Source organism: Erpetoichthys calabaricus, chromosome 16, assembly GCF_900747795.2.
Source record: "Erpetoichthys calabaricus chromosome 16, fErpCal1.3, whole genome shotgun sequence".
NCBI lineage: Eukaryota > Metazoa > Chordata > Cladistia > Polypteriformes > Polypteridae > Erpetoichthys > Erpetoichthys calabaricus.
Genome location: NC_041409.2, coordinates 77,264,238 through 77,284,899, shown reverse-complemented (window position 1 = coordinate 77,284,899; position 20,662 = coordinate 77,264,238). Strand labels below are relative to the sequence as shown.

At 41.7% G+C, this 20,662-nt stretch overlaps 1 protein-coding gene across 1 annotated transcript; it reads right to left on the bottom strand.

Moving 5' to 3' along the window:
- Window positions 1–879: 879 nt before the first annotated feature.
- slc25a47b (solute carrier family 25 member 47b) lies at window positions 880–19,827 on the bottom strand. Its single transcript, XM_028821441.2, has 6 exons — window positions 19,627–19,827; window positions 10,497–10,540; window positions 10,340–10,411; window positions 9,835–10,017; window positions 5,186–5,456; window positions 880–2,123 (listed from the first exon to the last, which is right to left on the bottom strand). The coding sequence occupies exons 1-6, from the start codon at window positions 19,661–19,663 to the stop codon at window positions 1,855–1,857; spliced, it is 876 nt and encodes a 291-aa protein (XP_028677274.1). The 5' UTR covers window positions 19,664–19,827; the 3' UTR covers window positions 880–1,854.
- Window positions 19,828–20,662: the final 835 nt, after the last annotated feature.

Below are 20,662 nucleotides of genomic sequence, written 5' to 3'. Positions count from 1 at the left end.
TTAATACTTTGCCTGATTTTCATTCTGACTCGCAAGAAAAAACTTGTTAACTTCAAACAATGCCTGACAGCAAACTAATAACGCGACATGCTGGAAACTCGCAGGCTTGTTTATGCTTGTCCACAGTTAATGTCCCCCGCCTAGTTCTTGCCTGCGTGATGTGGTTTGATCCACAGTAGTCCAGTCTTTCTACTTAATAGCCATACCTCGTAAGGAAGCACAGATGCAGACTGGTGAGATAGCCACCAGTGAAGCCATTCCTGTTTGTCTTCATCTTAAAATCCGAGCATCCTGCTAAATCCTGTATCCACTTATTATAGGCCAGAGTCTTATTTACAGCGTCATAAGGCTGCAGTCAAACCCTAGATAGGAATTCAATCCATCAGATTTACCAATTACCTTAAATGAGATGTCTTTAGAATGTGGGAAGAAATTGAAGTTGGTGGAGACACCCTGCGTGAACAACAGGGACAATGTGTAAATCCACACAGATAAAGAGGAGTCAGTCCCAGGTTGCTGGATAACGTTACTTAGCTAACCAAACACAATTTGTTCAGTCCATGTTCAATTTTTACTTTCTTGTATACGAAGTATAGGGAAATTTCAATTTCGAGATTTTGATGAATCTCAACATTTTAGACCTCCCTGACTTTCTCGTATACAAAGAATAGGGAAAGTATTGTAATTGACCAAAAATTCCATTTCAAGATTTTGATTAATTTTGATGTTTAGACCACCCTGACTCAGAAAATACCATTTATGGAATTACGTCTGTGTGTGTGTAAACACGATAACTTGAGTACACTTTTATTTATGTCAACCAAATTTTGCATACAAGTGTTGGGTACAAAACGTAGATTTTTATCAACTTTTGGGCTATTTCCGTTAGCCGGAGTGGTACTTTACCTTTTATTCATGCAGCTGCAGAGTCTGATTTATTCAACTTTACTTTTATAATAATTGTTCAATATATTATTGATTTGATTTGTTGTTGATATTTATTTAATGTACATAATATAAAAATATAATCATTGTCTTGCGATTTACTCCTCAAATATCCATCCCCATATCTGAGTATACGAGAAAGCCGAGAGGAGACCACTCCCGATTTATTGTTTGTATAATTGATATCTGTACTTTAAGCAGCAACATTTTCTACCTACTCATTTAAATCAACTTAATTGATATGATTAATCAGTTTGCAATGAAGTGTCTTGCTCTCATATGACATGAATTATTAACAACTTTGGACATGGCAAAAGCCTGCCTCAGCCCTTTATTACTACCGATGGTTTTGAAACAAACCTCATAAAGCTTTATTCCAGGGAAGTGAAATATAATCTGCGGACACCAGTTAGGTTGCAGTTAATGCTTTTTGCATGATTTTGCTAAGCTTTGCATTCATTGCCTCAAGGTATTGTGTCATGTAGGCCACCGTGATCTATCAAAATGAATTTCAAATTGCAGTGTACTTTAAATTAGCAGAGACAATCCACTGCTTATGTTTTACCAAGTGTTACTAAATATAATGATTTCTTAAAGCCAAACAATTGATAATCTTCATATAAACCTGTATAATATATAATTAAAGTTAAAAATCAATGTGCCTGTCACCACATCTGCAATTAATACGTCTCTCAATAGCAAAGTCAGCAGGGGCTCCATAGTGAAATAACTGCAGATATTTTGTTCCTCCATAATGAATGTAGATTTTAGCAGCATTCTAGGCATTAAAGTCACATATAAATAAATCCTTTCCAATTTAGGTCCCAGGTCATAATTCATTACATACTATATATAACAGAGAAGTCAATTGGAACTCCATGTTGTTATGTTCGTCTTCATCTTTGCTGCCTACCTCAGGATCTTCAACAGTAGTTCATAGGTTGCAAATACCACCATGTTGACCGGGAAGGCGCGAAGGCAGTTCAAGCCGAGGCCTTTAAAGAACACTTTAATTCCCTCATTCTTAACACTGTCTGTGATGCAATGGATCACACCTCTGTACCGCTTCTTCGTAATGCCATCAGTCTGCATCCGAGACTTGATTACATCCATGGGAGTGGATAATGACCACGCACACATACCGGCACAGCCCCCTGCCACCAGTACTCCAGCCCATTCTGTGGGGAAAACAAATTAACAAAATTGAGAATTTCTGCCTACATAACAGATTATGAATGGCAGACACCTATCTAGTGGGACAAAAAGCATGACAAGGGTATAACAATATCACAAGGTAAAGAGAACAGCGAATAATGAATAAGTGTTCGTATCCTGGGTCCTCCCTGCCTAGAGTTTGCAAAGTGCTTTGAGTAGTGAGAAAAGTGTGATATAAATGTAAAGAATTATTATATTATTATAAAGAGAAAGGGTGGCATGGTAGCGCTGATGCCCTGCAGTAAGGAGACCTGGGCTCGCTTCTTGGGTCCTCCCTGCGCGGAGTTTGCATGTTCTCCCCGTGTCTGTGTGGGTTTCCTCCCACAGTCCAAAGACATGCAGGTTAGGTGGATTGGCGATTCTAAATTGTCCTTGGTGTGTGTGTGTGTGTGTGTGTGCTCTGTGGTGGGCTGGCACCCTGCCTGGGGTTTGTTCCTGCCTTGTGCCCTGTGCTGGCTGGGATTGGCTCCAGCAGACCCCCGTGACCCTGTGTTAGGATATAGCAGGTTGGAGACTGACTGACTGACTGACTATAAAGAGAAATAGCTATTCAAAATGGTTACTGAAGTTAAACCAAGGTACCCACAGCCATGGACTCTTTGTAATATCTGAGACACTGGACCAGGGCATGTGAGCAGACAAGCAGAACTTTAAAATCAAAGGAATGGCAGTTTATTAACCTCCTTAGTGTTAGACCCGAGCATCACATCACTCAAGTTATAAAAACAGAGCTAAAAACCTTCGTCCCGAGTATCGCTCAGGCTGTGGTACTGACGTGTCTCGCGTAAGCATTGGTGAAGTGAATCTGTCTTCAGGCAGTGAAACCGAAAGTGACGCTCGCGTCACTCACACACGTGCAGTGTGCTGTTCTTATTATAATTATTAATCATTTTTATTATTATTTTTATCAGTATTATACTTTCTGTACTTTTAGTGTTTTGCACGTTTTACATTAGAAAGATGAGATTTAATAAAAATGTAATTTTTCAATCCAAAAAATGCAAAGCTTATATAACGCTAGGGAGTTAAGATCACGAGAATTTAAAGTGCACAAAGGTGAAGTCAAATAAATAAAGTCAATAAATAAATGTAATCTAATAATTAATAATAATATACGTACCTTAAAACAAATAAACAGACAAACCCAAAACACACTTTAAAAGCATCCCAGTCAAGAGTAACCCTTTCACTCTTTCGCTCTCCATGTCAGGGCAATGGGAGTCACAACAATGCAGCCTGCCACATCCCAGTCCAGCGCCTTTGGGTTGCCACAGCTCCCAGGGCTCCTTGCCTCTCTACCGATGCCAACATATTTTGCCCCTTCCGCAGTCTGCCAGCTCCTGTGGTGTCTCCCTATCTTGTCTGCTCCATTGCTCAGCAAAGGGAATATGAGCACAACCTGAAACCTCTACGCAGCCCTCACCTCAGTCCTGCTCTTTCTCAGTCAACAGCATGGCTGATGCTTCCCTTCTCGTCCTCTGCCTGCTTACCTCACCAACAAACAATTGAGTTCTTCTTTCACACAAAACTTTCTTTTTGCTATAAAGATTTAGTCTTTACCTGCTCTAACCAGTTACCTTTAACCCATAGCCGGTGCCTGCCGATTACTGTGCCGCTTCACGTTAACTGTCAATTAAACAAGTTCATGCTCTCATATGCGCACCTCACACTGGTGTGAATTGTGCTAAAAATCGATTAAAACAAATAAGGGAAACAATTAACACACCGCCTAGACTCATTTTACCACAGCCACCCATGAACCAACTTCGCAGCACACGTTCACTGGAAGACTTTCTAGTTTCAATGAACCCCTTAATCTATCGTGCACCTATATGACACGTAGAAGGAAACCAGGATACATGTGGAATATGTACAGTAACTCAAACTTGGGTCATTGAAGCTGGGAGGCAGCAGCGCTAAACGCTTGGCCGTCTGTGGGGCAGTAAATCATAAAGGAATTGACCAGCAGCCATGCCACATGCATTTCAGAGGAGGTCTTCCACCTGAAGTTATGAATGTTCAGGCCCAGCCAGTACTTAGATGGGAGATCATCTACGAAAAGCTGGAGTTGCTGCTGGAAGAAGTGTTGGTGAAGCCAGCAGGGGGCACATACCCTGTGGTCTGTGTGTGGATCCCAATGCCCCAGTGCAGTGACTAGGACACTGTGCTGTAAAAATGGAGCTGTCCTTCGGATGAGACATAAAACTAAGGTCCTGACTCTCTGTGGTCATAAAAGATCTCCAGGCACCCTTTGCAAAGTGTAGGGTGTATCCTGATGTCCTGGCTACATTGCCCACCATGGCCTAGTCATTCTGGCCCCCCTAATCATCCCTTGTCTCTAATTGGCTGTCTCTCTCACCACTTCACTACCTTACTGGTAATGTGTGGTGAGCATACTGGTGCAAAAATGGCTGCCGTTGTGTCATCCAGGTGGATGCTACACATTAGCGCTAGGTGGTTAAGGTGGCTCTCCACTCACTAAAGCGCTATATAAATGTAAAGAATTATTAGACAAAGAGCCCGTTTCGACAACGTAAGATGAAACAGGCACAAGTTTGTGTCAGCAGTGTATGAAGAACAAATGATAAGTAACGAAGAAGTTGTTTTGTAATGATTGTAGTCCACTTTACTCTTTACTGTACAGGCTTGTACTGTTAGTTGATGAATTTTCCAGGCCTATAGTATAATATTGAATGATGAATGTTCCAGTACAATATGGAATAGTAATAAGTATAAGCACCACAAACCTGATATAGGTGTATTGAATGAATGCGTAATTAGGCCTCGAGCTGTAGTCAAAATCGCCTTTCAGGCCTCTAGAGCTTTAATTGAAGTCGCCTTTCTCTTTGAATTTTTGCGGCCGTAAATCCGCCGCCTGCCGCGATGTTGGGGTTGGATGTCGGTCTTGTAAGGTTTTTCGGGCAGCTGCACAGAAGGCGACTGCGCATTTGGCTTCGGATGTGAGTGAGTGAGTGAGTGAGTGAGGAGGCAGACGAATTATGTATTAAGATAATATGGCAGTTACCTGGATGATTCTGGCCAGTTGGTGTCAACAATTTACAAAAAACAGCATAAGTCAGAAAGTACGTTGCAAATGAAGGGCAATCTCTCAGAATAAGTGCAGAGGCCCCCTTATAGAGGCCGAAAAATCCTTCCTCCTTGGCAATCGTCATCATGCAGTGCAGAGGGCCTCTGTATTTTGCTTTTGGTGTTCCTGCAGCGTCACTTGAGCGATATGGCTGGGTCTGAGTCTGGAGCCGCACTTTCACTATGTCTGCAGGTGACATAACCAAGACCTTTAAAGAAAAAAATTGTGTCATTGTTATTTTATTGGTCAATTCAAGGAAATAAATAAAAAGTGTACTTTATTATTTCTTTTGTATACCACAGCTTCATTACAAAGAAGGATCTTAAATAAACAATAGTGGGTGTGATGGTTTGCCTACTTGCCATTGGTTGTCCTGAGGAAGGAGTTGCACAAGACAGAGAAAATAAGAAGCAAAGCCCCATGGGAGGAAAAGGTAAACATGATACACACTGGCAATGAGAATGTTAGCTGACATTCCAGTGTGGGAAAAATGGCACCGTCAGAGTCAGATAAGCCCTGTAAATGTACTGCTTGGCCCGGGAGTCTGCACTCCTGCAGGTAGAAAGCCAGCTACCTTGGAGGACTAATGAAATATTCCACTAGAGTGAAGGCAACACGGCAGATACCGGGAATGCCTCATCTTCTGACTACAGGAGAAAGGTCACAGATGATTAACAAGAAGGTGGAACACTGTAGCTCACAACAGGAAAGCGACAATCGAAACATTCACCCAATGTTGTACTTTTAAAGCAAAGGACCTGCAGGACACAAGCCATAAACCTGCAGAACTCCTTCAGCAAAAAGTGGGTCCAAAAGCTGAGTGTTTAATGGCTTTTGGTGATTTAGGGGTAAAGGAAAGCCAGAAGCCACTTTGGGGAGTTCTAGCCTGCTGTCTCCATTGCAAGTAAAAGTCTTAATAATTCTGGGATTTTGCAAAAAGAGAGCACAGCAGAGCCATCATAAAGCCATCTCAAGCCTAAAGGACTGTTGTGAAGTGATGATCACTGTGAGGATGTGGAAGATAGAGCTGTGTGTGAGACAGACAGGTGATAAGTGAAGAGGGGAGTGATTTTAGGGTAACTGAGAGACTGGCAAGAGTGCAAGTCACCCAGGTGACCCATAGTGGCAGCACCTTTTTTTTTTTTTATAAACTTTTTATTTATTCATCCTTAACATTTCCATTTCTTTACCCATTTCTAGCATGCTTTAGTTTTAATAAACACTGTAATGTAATAATTATGACCTATATGATATGGCAATAGTGCTAAGAAAGCTGAGTCCTAATGGACTGCAGAGCAGAAGGCCATCTACCCCTGGCACGCAGGTACATAGTGGATGGTCAACTGGGGCTTCAACAATGAAGCAGCACAATAAAACAACAATAAAGTTCAGTCTGCCATAGCCGTTATGCCTCAAACATGCATGCACTTAAATGTCCATTATGTGCCAGACTCCATATTTTGAAATAAAAATGCTTCCTACTGTTAAAATAGCCATCTTTCTTGTCTGTTTTTAAAATATACAGCTGTGGGTGGGAAACTATATCAACTGTATATATTAAAAATACAAAACTGGAATATCATAACTATTCAGTGTCCAGCCCCTGCTTTATTGGATGGTGGTAACCTCGTGAGGAGCCCAACCTATGGGTTTGTGCAGCAACACTGGACGCCTATTAGACCATTCTGATTTATAAAACCATTTGAGTTCTCTCAAATTCCTTGAAAAGTGTTGATGACGAGTAAACATCAAGTCATTGCACAAACACTGGACCGGATTAACTGTGGACAGAATGAGCAGGACTTGGACAATTTCTTTTAGATTCCTTTATTATCATTGCGCAAAGTACAACAAAATGAATTGCCAACCTTTTTGGTACATTCACAAATTACAAGAATAATTAACAATATATATGTATACAGACCTGCGGTGGGTTGGCACCCTGCCCGGGATTGTTTCCTGCCTTGTGCCCTGTGTTGGCTGGGATTGGCTCCAGCGGACCCCCGTGACCCTGTGTTCGGATTCAGCGGGTTGGAAAATGGATGGATGGATGGATGTATACACACACACACATACATACATCTGTACCTGCATACATACACACATACACATACATGCATGTACACCCATTTAAAAATAGCTAATACGGTATTGCATCACAGGTTATGGCACAAATAAATACATAAAAATTACTAATGAAATTTTAAACACTAGTATTACAGTGCTTCAGTAATGAAAATCATCTTTGATCAAAACAGATTATTGTTAGTACTGTTTCTTTTGTTCAGTTTGTGTATTTACCTCCGTGGTATTTGTTTTCCATAGTCAATGCAGTTTAGCTTTGGCTGGTTGATACTGTAAGTGACCTTTTGCATAATAAAAATACAATTTAGCATTGCTTCTTGCTACTTAATTGTGGCAGGTATAAGATGTCATTCTCACATGTACTATTTGAATTGTCTTGGCTTTAAATACCTGGAGCGTGTTATTGTGCTAGACTTCATTTTAAGATAACGCAGTAAATGCTGCACTATAACAGATCCTGGGTGTACGGTGCGCTCACAAAGTGTGCGGTCGCTTCTCCTGAGATGGGACAACTTGTCAGGCAGCACTCCATTAATCAGGTGTATATAGTAGACAAAGAAAGCCACTCTTGAGTAAAAGGCATACGACAGCCCACTTGGAGTTTGCCAAATGGCATTTAAAGAACACTGAGAGCACAAGGAAAAAGGTCTGAAGAGACAAAAATGTTAACTCTTTGGGCAGAACTCCAAGCACTATGTCTGGCAGAGAGCAGGCAATCCCTCCAGTGAAGCATCCATCCATCCATTTCCCAACCCGCTGAATCCGAACACAGGGTCACGGGGGTCTGCTGGAGCCAATCCCAGCCAACACAGGGCACAAGGCAGGAACCAATCCCGGGCAGGGTGCCAACCCACCGCAGCCAGTGAAGCATGGTGGGTGCAATATCATGCTATAAGGGTTCTTTTCACTGGCAAGGACAGGGGGACTTGTCAGAACTGAAGAAAGAATAAATGCAGCCCAATACAGAGAGGTGCTTGAAGAAAACCTGCTCCAGAGCGCACGTGACCTTAGAGTGGAGCAACAGTTCACCTTTCAGCACGACGATGACCCAAAGCATGCAGTCAGAACAAAGCTGGAGTGGCTTTGGGTACAAGTCTCTGCGGAGTAACCTGAAGATGGCACTTTACAAATGCTTTCCATCCAATATAACGGACTTGAGAGGATCTGCCCAAATCCATGTCTGCAAAGCTTGTCTAAGAAGACTCAAAAGCTGGAACTGCTGCTACAAAATACTGAATTGAGGGTCTGAATACTGGTACGATTGAGAGATTTCAGTTTTTAATGTTTAATAAATTGGCATGTCCTTCTGAAAACATGTTTTTCACTGTGTTGTTATGAGTTATTGAGTGTAGACAGGGGGGCAAAAATGGCAAATGTATCCATTTAAAATTAAATACAGAGTACAGAAAGTGAAGGGGTCTGAGAACATTCTGAATACACTGTATATGTATTTAATATTTTAACTTTTTCATCACATCTAGAGTAAACCCTTGGCTAGGCTCAGATCACGTTCAGAGTTACGGCCAAGTGCCATTGCAGCTTATCAAAATACAGTATGCACTCATTGAGTGTTGCAGTTTGAGAAATTCAGGTCTTCGGGGCCTATTAATGTAGGGAGCATTGAAAATTCCCACAAGATTTATAAAAGAACGGGTACTGGGTAGACATTTTTAATGGTTAGTGAGAGAAATATATGGTGGTGCAGTGGGTAGCGCTGTTGCCTCGCAGTTAGGAGACCCAAGTTCACTTCCCGGGTCCTCCCTGCGTGGAGTTTGCATGTTCTCCCCGTGTCTGCGTGGGTTTCCTCCCACAGTCCAAAGACTTGGGTGCATTGGTGTGTGTGCACCCTGTGGTGGGCTGGCACCCTGCCCGGGGTTTGTTTCCTGCCTTGCACCCTGTGTTGGCTGGGATTGGCTCCAGCAGACCCCCGTGACCCTGTAGTTAGGATATAGCAGGTTGGATAATGGATGAAAGAAATATATCCCAGGGAGTTTGTAAAGCATCCTTTCCAGTGACTATGTACGACATTAAAACTGTCATTTAACACAGATCTGCGCAACCCTGGAAGAAGAAGCATTTGATCTCAATCTGAGCTACCTCATGTGAAGGACCTCTTGATCTGCTATGTTTATGTGACTATTGTCTTCGGCATTCATGTCAATTCTTTTAAGACTGTATACTTAAAGTCTAACATTATCATTGCAAAATGTCTTGATAGCTATAAATACCATTTTAGAGATGAAGAGGGAAGGCTAACAAAGAAAGGCATGTTAGTAAAATGATTCATTAAAAGCTTACCAAGAATGAACAATGGAGGAAAAATCTGCACCACGTTAAGCACAGCCAGGATCACTGATACACTTAATGGTAAACCATTTGACCTTCTTCGCTTATTATGTCACATATGAGTCTAATAAGAATTATTAATATTTCTCGTAATGGAAAGATAAAACAGACTCAGTATTCAGTATCTAATATTTTTATTTGTTTTAGGTACTGACCTGTGCGGCTCCAGCTGCTAAACCAGACAGGAAAAAATCCAGTTTTGATGGGCTGACCTCAGTGCTTCCATACCGAAACTGCTGGATCCACTGAAGACAATTTCTGTAAGTGCCAAATGCAACTGATGAGGTGATGGATACAGTGGTGACAGGCATTGACATCCCTTTAAAGAAGCCACCAATCTGAAAAAATAGCACAGAATTCACTAAAAATGAACACTTGTTAATTATCTCCTAAATCAGAAGTTCAAGTTGAAGTTTTTTTTCACACATACAGAGTACAGTGAGACTCTTACTGGCATGTGTGACCAACATGTGCAATGTACCCCCTCATTCTTTACTAATCTTTCACAGTGTCTTTACATGGAGAGTCTCTTTCCTAAAATAAAGGGAGACATGACACTCTAACGAAACCTTGTAGGACTTGAATCTGCTACTATTTCAAAAAACATGTCAAGTAAAAGGGACCTATGAAACACTAGTCCTAGTAACAATAGAGGCCTACCTTCTCGGTCTTGTAGGTGCTTTTAATGCAGTGCCATACACCTTTATATGATCTCTGGGTTTGTATTCTAACCTGAAATAAAACACACATCAACACTTTATTAGCAAAGATACTTCAGCAGAAAGCACCATCTGGCAAAGCTGAAATATAAACATACCTTGACTGTGTCAAGAGGGTAGCCCACGGCCACACCAAGAGCCCCTGCGAAAGAAAAGAACTGAATGAAGGTTTCATTTTTATATAGAGAAACAATCCCCCATCTCATATTCAGAAGATTTCACATCAAAGACAAACAAATCGATGTCCCCTCATACAAGCGCCCCTAGTACTGAAAAACATTTCACAATAGAAACTCTTTTTAATGTGAAAGTTGTCACAGGAGGCTGGGGGACAGACCCAGCCGGGATACCTGGAAGGACCGGGAGGTGGCGTTTAGATAGATAGATAGATAGATAGATAGATAGATAGATAGATAGATAGATAGATAGATAGATAGATAGATAGATAGATAGATAGATAGATAGATAGATACTTTATTAATCCCAATGGGAAATTCACATTCTTCAGCAGCAGCATACTGATACAATAAATAATATTAAATTAAAGAATGATAATAATGCAGGTGAAAAACAGACAATAACTTTGTATAATGTTAAATGTTAACGTTTACCCCCCCGGGTGGAATTAAAGAGTCGCATAGTTTGGGGGAGGAACGATCTTCTCAGTCTGTCAGTGGAGCAGGACGGTGACAGCAGTCTGTCGCTGAAGCTGCTCTTCTGTCTGGAGATGATACTATTTAGTGGATGCAGTGGATTCTCCATAATTGATAGGAGCCTGCTCAGCGCCCTTCGCTCTGCCACAGATGTTAAACTGTCCAGCTCCATGCCTACAATAGAGCTTGCCTTCATCACCATTTTGTCCAGGCATGAGGCGTCTTTCCTCTTAATGCTGCCTTCCCAGCACACCACTGCGTAGAAGAGGGCGCTCGCCACAACCGTCTGATAGAACATTTGCAGCATCTTATTGCAGATGTTGAAGGACGCCAGCCTTCTAAGGAAGTATAGTCGGCTCTGTCCTTTCTTGCACAGCGCATCAGTATTGGCAGTCCAGTCTAATTTATCATCCAGCTGCACTCCAAGATATTTATAGGTCTGCACCATCTGTACACAGTCACCTTTGATGATCACGGGGTCTTTGAGGGGTCTAGGCCTCCTAAAATCCACCACCAGCTCCTTGGTTTTGCTGGTGTTCAGTTGTAGGTGGTTTGAGTCGCACCATTTAACAAATGGTTTACGTCCTCCGGGCCACGAGGGGGCAACCACCCTGGATCGGGAGAGGACCACGGGAGAGGAGCAAGGAGGCTCAAGCCCATTGGGGCCTGTGGCCACTGCCAGAGGGTGCCCTGAGCCTCAGAGAGCCCGGGAAACATTCACTTCCACCACACCCGGGAAGATGGATGAAGAGCCTTCCAGGGACGCCCGGAGTGCTTCTGGGAACAAGGGCAGCAGTTCCGCCACACCAGGAAGTGCTGCCAGAAGAGTGTCATCAGGCACCAGGAGCACATCCGGGTTTGAATAAAAGGAGTTGACTCCCTACAATCAGGGGGCTGGAGTCGGGAGGACGAGAGACAAAGTCTTGGAGGAGAGGAGAGGAGAGGAGAGGAGAGGAGAGGAGAGGAGGCGGACCAGAGAAAGAGAGGCATTGTGAGGCCTGGACTTTGGGGAAGGTTTGGGGGTTGTGTGTGCACCTTGTAAATAGTATATAGTGTAAGTAAACATGTGTGTGGTGCTTAAAACCATGTCTACCTACCAGTCTGTGTCCGGGCTGCTTTCCACAAAGTCTATACTAAACAAGTTAGACCAGGGGTGGGCAGATTCAGTCCTGGAGGGCCGCAGTGGCTGCAGGTTTTTGTTCCAACCCAATTGCTTAATAAGAAGCCCTTATTGCTCAAGTAACACTTCAGCTTCACTTTAGTTGTCTCGCTCGTTAAGATTTTGAACCCTTATTGCTTATTTTAGTCTTAAACAGCTGTCTTGGTTTTTAATTGTTCCTTATTAGCAATAACATGCTACCAACAGTTCTCCATTTAGCTTGTTACCATTTCCACCTGTGTGTATGCATCATGCACTATTGGGTTTAATTAAATACTTGGAAGGAAAGTGAAGAGAAAAAAGTGAAGCACTGAGAATAACTCGTCTGTTTTAGACTTCAAATCATTTGGATGATATCCTTAGAAAGGAAAACAAATCTAGGATATGAGAATGACCTTACATAGCAGAGATAAAGCGCTAGCAAGCCATGAAATTAAATAACTGACAAGGATTGTTTTTTAATTAAGCAACTGGGTTGGAGAAAAAACCTGCAACCACTGCGGCCCTCCAGGACTGAATCTGCCCACCCCTGAGTTACACCATATGAGACACGTTAGACACATGGCGCAACATTCTGTGCATTTGGTGACTAAGTTAACGGATACGAACAGTGGAGCATTTCACATTTTTTATTTATCATCCTAGGGTCAGTTATTACATCTTTGTTTATTAAATACTTTTGTAACAATGAGTGATATTCAAACGTAATAGTGGTAATAGAATGCAATTACATGTGTTAGCAGACTCCATTAAATGTGTGCTTTCCAAGAGCGCTTTACAATGGAGTTAACAACAGGGACACAGAGGCTTGTGGTGGCTCAATGGCTTTCATACACTTGTGAAAATGACATCAATTGATGTGTGTTAGTGGTGAGTAGCCTGTGACTAATTGTTGTTCCATTTTCTTAAAGATAACATCCCCAATAGAGTAGTATCCAATAAAGAGCAATTGAAAAATATCTATTAACTAGCAAAATACCCGCGCTTCGCAGCGGAGAAGTAGTGTGTTAAAGAGGTTATGTAAACATATATATGCATATACATATATACATATATATATATACATATCTACATATACACATATCAACATATATACTGTATACATATACACACATACATACACACACACATATACATATACACATACATACATATATATATATATAGAGCCAAATCCCTGCGCTTCGCAGCGGCAAAGTACTGCTTTTAAATTTTTATTAAGAAGAAAAGAAAACCTTTTTAAATTGAGGGAAAATATACCAATAACAATTTGTTAAGGATCTGTTTTTTTGTGAAGCTGCCTTTACACATCCTCTCCGCTGTTTTATAAACGAACGCCATATAATGCCGTCCTTTCTCCTTGCTTAGCGGTTCTGTATTCTTTTATTGTTCGTTTATTACGATTGTTATAGTTATTGTGTAGCTGTTTGAGACTTACTTTTCTGTTCAGGTACCCATTTCCTTTATGTAGTCCGCGGAATCTCCGCTATTTTTTGTTCGTTTATGTACGATTATAGTTATTTATTGATTCCCTTCTTTAGCTGACTGCCTGCTCATATAAGGCGCTCTGCTGTTTTTTTTGTGAAGCAGCCTTTACACAGCTTTTCCGCTGTTTTATAAACGAACGCCATATAAGGTCTTCCTTTTTCCTTGCTTCGCCAAGGAAGCAGCCTTTTTATATAATCACGGGTTCTCAGATGTTTTTTTGTTCATTTATTACGATTGTTATAGTTCTCTTTGTGTACCACGTTGTCAGTTCAGCACTCCGGTTGTAATATGACCAAGCCGTGCAAGCTTACTGTGGAGAATGCAACGTATAGTTGTACAGGAGAAAAGCAATCTTGCCTCAAATCAATGGCAACCTTTTGTAGGTCTATAAACTTAATTTAAAGTTTAGGTTTACATGGTGCTTTGTTTCCGAAGTACCTGCACTCATGAATATGTCTATATGCGTCAGTCGCTTCATATGTTCACGTGAGCCACTCTCTTGTGTGATGTTGCGATGTCCACGGCTTTATTTAATGTTAGCTAAAACCCGGCACTTAAAAGTTTCTCGCTACAGCAATTTTAACTCCGTTACAAAGTGATCCAAAGTCTCGTTTATACCTCGTGTCTTCTCATTAAACTTGTATGTCGCGAATATGGTATTGCAAATGGCAGCGGGAGTGTTTCTATAAACTTAATTTAAACTTACGGTTTACACCGTGCTTTGTTTCCGCAGTAGCTGCACTTATGAATATGCTTGTATGCGTCACTCGCTCGCTTCTTATTGTTTCGCTGCCTTCTCAATTGTGTAATGAATGTTTTCTTCAGCGCTCTTTGGGGCTGTTCCTTGTTTTGTATGTACTGCGTTCACAGTCAGTTCACATGATTACGTGGGTGGCGTGATGACACGATACGCAACTCCGCCTCCCATGGCCATGGAGGTGCACTCTATTACAGTATATGGACAAAAAAGAGGTTCCAGTTATGACCATTACGTGTAGAATTTCTAAATGAAATCTGCCTAACTTTTGTAAGTAAGCTGTAAGGAATGAGCCTGCCAAATTTCAGCCTTCGACCTACACAGGAAGTTGGGGAATTAGTGATGAGTGAGTCAGTCAGTCAGTGAGTGAGTGAGTCAGTGAGGGCTTTGCCTTTTATTAGTATAGATACACATTGACCAATACTAACATCAAATCAGTCTTAATATTATCCGATGAAAGGAGAAAAGAAACTGAAATAAGTTCCCCCTCTACCCATTAATATTACTTAAAACAGAGTAATTTCTTAAAAATTATACAAATAAGTATGAACTTGGAAAAGAACTAATAATAATAATTAATAATTCATTACATTTATATAGCGCTTTTCTCAGTACTCAAAGCGTTATCCACACAGGGAGGAACCGGGAAGCGAACCCACAATCTTCCACAGTCTCCTTACTGCAAAGCAGCAGAACTGATTTATTGTATAACAGGAATTCGTATGGCATTGGGTGGGCAAAAAGATCAGGTGCTGACCGCGATTGTCCTTGTATATCACAAGGGGGGCTGGGTGCCAGAAATTAGGGGTTTAATCCCCTGATGCCCCCCTCCTCCTGAAGCCACTGTCCATTTCTAAACCTGCCCTGTGTTTATATCAGTTAGGGCAGCTGCGCCTTTTCTGTGTTATTAATGAGTTCAGACACCATTTAGCTGCAGGTTGATAATGTTGGTTCTTTACAATAATAATCTGCAGATAATATCGTTCAATCAATTCCGTCTTATATATGCTTATATTTTTGTTTTCTCCTTCCATTAATTTCCAGAGAAGTGACTTCTTTTTGTATCCTATTAGTTAACTTACCTAAAGCAGCAGAAGGGGGGCGCTATTATTTGAGCTCATAGTTTGACTCAATCGCATTGGGCCTCTGAGCGACAGTCAGATGAGTTAAAAGGAAAATATGCAAAATATCTCTGAAGGTCAAATTGAAACAGTAAACTAATTCCTAGTCAAAGTTGCACAGAACAAATCTCCGTGTTAAAATGGAAGAGTTTGCAAATTCACCGATGCTTCCCAATGGGAATTTTTTACATTTTCAAACTTCACAGTTCAATCTCTTTGAGATACCTGAGTGAAAATTGAACTGTCTCAATAAATGTCTTTGAAGAGTAAGTGTGCTACATCTCAACAAAATTGGTCCATGGGGGTCTGAGTTGTTTCAGACAGACAGACAGACAGATAGACAGACATGGGTTATGCAACAGGTGCTTTGTGCATTATATGCAAACGCACCAAAAAGGTATTAACTAAATTTGCTGTACCATTACTTAGTACAGGGTGGTGCAGTGGGTAGCGCTGCTGCCTCGCAGTTGGGAGATCTGGGGACCTGGGTTCGCTTCCCGGGTCCTCCCTGCATGGAGTTTGCATGTTCGTCCCGTGTCTGTGTGGGTTTCCTCCGGGCGCTCCAGTTTGCTCCCACAGTCCAAAGACATGCAGGTTAGGTGGATTGGCGATTCTAAATTGGCCCTAGTGTGTGTGTCCTGCGGTGGGTTGGCACCCTGCCCAGGATTGGTTCCTGCCCTGTGTTGGCTGGGATTGGCTCCTGTGACCCTGTGTTCAGATTCAGCGGGTTGGAAAATGGATGGTAGTACTAATGTAGTTAGTACATTTGCATCCTTTGTTTTTCTGCTTACACCCAACAGTGATGCAGTGTTGCTGCCTTTCAGTGATTGAACCTCAGTTCAACATCTAGTTGAGAGCTCTTCTATGAAGCTTCTACATTGTCCATGCATGATTTTCTTCTGGAGACCTTGGCTGTCTCCAGCAAGCTTAGGAGGACTGGCTTATCTAAATGGCCAGGTGCAGATGTGCATGCAAGTATGTCCTGTGACAGACAGGAGCCTCAACTAGTGTTATCAGGACAGGCTTCAACATCTCACAATCTACTACTAGATAAGCTGCTTTAGAAAACTGACATGTAGGTTTTAAAGTGTGTATGTTGTATTGTGTGTGTTTTTTTATTTATTTGCTTTTTTTTCATAGCATAACATTTCCACACCTGCTTAATCCAGTTCTGGGTTACAAGGGACAGAGGCCCATCTCAGGATCTGTTAAATTTTAAAATATGACAACGCAAGAGCAAATACATAAAAAGCAGTTTTGTTTTGTTTGACACTTGTGTGTTCCTTATGAACTGGCAAATTAAAAATCATAATCAACACATCTGGAATACTGAAGATTCTTAGATTAAAGTGCACACGTCTGATAAAGATGCATTGAAAGAGAAAGCAAGAAATAGTCTCTGTTTAAGAAATTGGTTTGTCTGAAACCAGTAGCCACATAATGGACTTTGGACTAAAGCATTAGCCGACTGGGAATTATCAGGCTGTTTTCAAACCTTTGCCATGGAAAATGAATAATAATAATTCATTACATTTATATAGCGCTTTTCTCAGTACTCAAAGCACTATCCACACAGGGAGGAACCGGGAAGCGAACCCACAATCTTCCACAGTCTCCTTACTGCAAAGCAGCAGCACTACCACTGCGCCACCTGAATCAGCGTTGGTTGTTTTAATTTGCGATATTTCTAAACAGTTATCTACAGATTTTGTATCAAAATACTGGTGGTTATTGTGTTTCAATGTCATATAGTATGTTAAGAGCAAAATGATGAAAGGACACCACCATTCCCATTTCTTCTGTAGACATATAGTTTAATACTCCACAGCTAAACTGTCCTGAGTGTTGTGGTCTTTTTGTTTTTATGCAGCTTTCTAAGGTGTTTGGGAAATCTGGAAAACACCCATCAACCCTTATAGAATTAAGAGGACACTCAGAATGAAATTCAACTTTTCATTGGTGTTATTTTATTTTTCTGCTTATTCTGATCTTTGGATCATTTAACTAGCTGTCTTTTTAAGATTTTCTGCCACTTTTGACAGCTAATCTGTACAAAGTCAACGTGAATTTTAGATAGGAGGAACTCAAAATAAAATACAATAGCTCACCTAAAAGTTTAAATCACAACTCTGACTCAATGTGCGATGTCCACGGTTACTTAAACTACCTGTGCTGCCAGTAAATGAAACATGCTGTAGAGGCACTGGGTCCAGACGTGAGAAGGGACACGCTCCTCAGGTGACCACCAACTGTTCGAGGGGGCAAGGAAACCTGGAATACTGGCTATAAAAATCAGCCAAATGAGGAGCATGGGAAGTAGGCAGACAGCATTTACAGCGCACCTCGATCACGTCTCCCAGCTTTTGAAACCCATCAGCCTGATGTGTGGCTGGTGGCGAGCCTTGGATGTCAACCTTTTCTTTGGGATGGCTCATGGACCTAAGGGAAAAGTGTGGCATACGGGTTCCCTCTGACTCTAGTAAGATCACATGAAGATGCCAACTGACCTTTTTAAGGGTCACTTACCAGAGGCTAATTCCACTCCTCCATTTCTCAAATCCCTGGAGCCTTGCAGTGCTATACATCCATGTGAATATTGGGTTGAAAGGGCACATGTCAAGTACTTATATTTGTGGATCCTCACAAAAAAGGCACTACAATGAAAAGTTTTAACTAAAGCATTTATGCCCTGTCACCCTACCTTTATTGCTTATTCCTTCTCTCAGTAGCATCTTATATATATATATATATATATATATTCTGCTAAAAGATTAATTTAGCAGAAGGAGCTAAACAAGCACGTCTATGAACAGCTATGCTATTAAATAACTATTGTCAGTCTTCTTTAGAGTTGGCTGGTGACAGATTCACATTTATGTCAACAATATATCATAACATGTAACATTTTTTTAATTAAATTAATGATAATTCACTTCTCGACAGCGTCATCAAGCGAACGATAATTTCCACTACCGACTGCCACATTCGTTCATCTAGAGCAGGGGTGGGCAGATTCAGTCCTGGAGGGCCGCAGTGGCTGCAGGTTTTTGTTCCAACCCAATTGCTTAATAAGAAGCACTTATTGCTCAAGTAACACTTCTGCTTCACTTTAGTTGTCTCTCTCATTAAGATGTTGAACCCTTATTACTTATTTTAGTCTTAAACAGCTGTAGTCTTGGTTTTTAATTGCTCCTTATTAGCAATAAGATGCAAATGACAAAAGAAACCAACATTTCTCCATTTAGCTTGTTTCCGTTTACACCTGTGTGTATTTAACATGCACTATTGGGTTTAATTAAATACTTGGAAGGAAAATGAAGAGAAAAAAAGTGAAACACTGTGAATAACTGTTTTAGACTTCAAATTATTTGGATGGTATCCTTAGAAAGGAAAAAAAATCTAGGATATGAGAATGACCTGACATGGCAGAGTTAAAGCACTAGCAAGCCATGAAATTAAATAATTGACACGTATTGGTTTTTAATTAAGTAACTGGGTTGGAACAAAAACCTGCTGCCACTGCGGCCCTCCAGGACTGAATCTGCCCACCCCTGATCTAGAGCACGCTGAACTCGTGTGACCACGGGGAGAAAGTTAATATTCCACGCTGACAGCTATCGACCTCATCTGGTGAGTGACCATTTGCTGACCGCCGTTGCTTCACCGTGCCTCCTTATTTTGTTACTGGAAGTGTGACAGCAAGTCCAACCTCCGTGACTCCGCCCCAATCCCGGCGCCAGCCGTTAGATGTAGCAGTGCAAGCGTGACGCTATTGGCCCGCTGCTCAAAAGATGAGCTCCGCCACTTGCTGTGAATTTTGATATTGTATTACCGTTTTAAATGCTTATACATGAAGACTAGCTGACGACGTGCCACGCCGGTACGATTATATGCGAATTACGTACTCTGCCTTCACACAATGGAGGTCAGCGGTTTTCTAAATTGTTTTGTGACCAGGCAAAAGCTAGTGTGTCGATTTTAAATCTAAGCATTATTAAAGGACTTTATAGTGATGTACTCTGTGGTGGTAGATACCGACGTTTTCCTTACCTCCAGCGGAGCCAGCGATGAAATCTGCCAGATACATTGGTACCTAAGCAATAACCTTTATCAAATGAAATGACCGTTGCCTGACAGCAATGACGGCAGATGAATCCCCTAACGTGACATGAGACAAACGGGAAGGCGCAGAGATTGGGCGCACGCGCGTGCGGCTCAGAGTGTTGGACGCGAGCAGAGCTGAGCAAAGCCGGGTATGAGGGCACGCGTACGCACGCGCACAAACAGAAGAGCGGGCATGAGCGAGCACGATAGTGATGGGAACTCCGGCTCTTTTCAAAGCTTCGGCTCTTTTGGATCGACTCCCTTTAAAGAACCGGCTCTTACGGCTCCCGAATGGCTCTTCGTTTAGTATCACTTGGATGCTTATATTTTAGCCTAATTAAGCAATTATGAATGGTTTGTGTATAAGCAATTTCGTATTCATTGTTTTCAGACATTACGTATTTTTATGCATTTTTCCACAGCAAACAAATTAAATAAAGGCCAAACTCAACAACAACAACACAACACTATGACTCTTTGAATAACAGTTTTTAGGCCAGGTTGGCATTCAGAAATGCCAGATGCCTCAGCTTAGATGGGCTGATACGATTTCTCCTCTCCGTGATTATTTGTCCTGTTTTTGAGAAGACTCTTTCTGAGGGGACAGATGTAGCGACAATGCAAAGTCTTCCTACCATTACCTTAACCAGGCGTGGGTAGACTGCAGCCTTGGCCTCCCACCAGCTCAGTGGGTCTTCAGATCTTTGGATGAGGGGCTCCTCAAGATAGGACCTCAACTCCAGCATAGCATCAGCTGTGGGATTTCTCCTTGCAGTGTCTCCTGTTGCTCTTTCGTCAAAGAGCCTCCACACAGCAGAAGCTTGTGGTTCCTGTGAACACGCCCCTGCTTCAATTTCTTCCTCTTGGCCCTCTGATGGAGGAGCAGACAGGCTTCTGGGGTTGCATCTTGCTGCTGCTGCACTTATTCTTTGAAAAGCCTCATCCACAGCTCTGTTGTCATTAAATGCTACCTTTTTTCCAG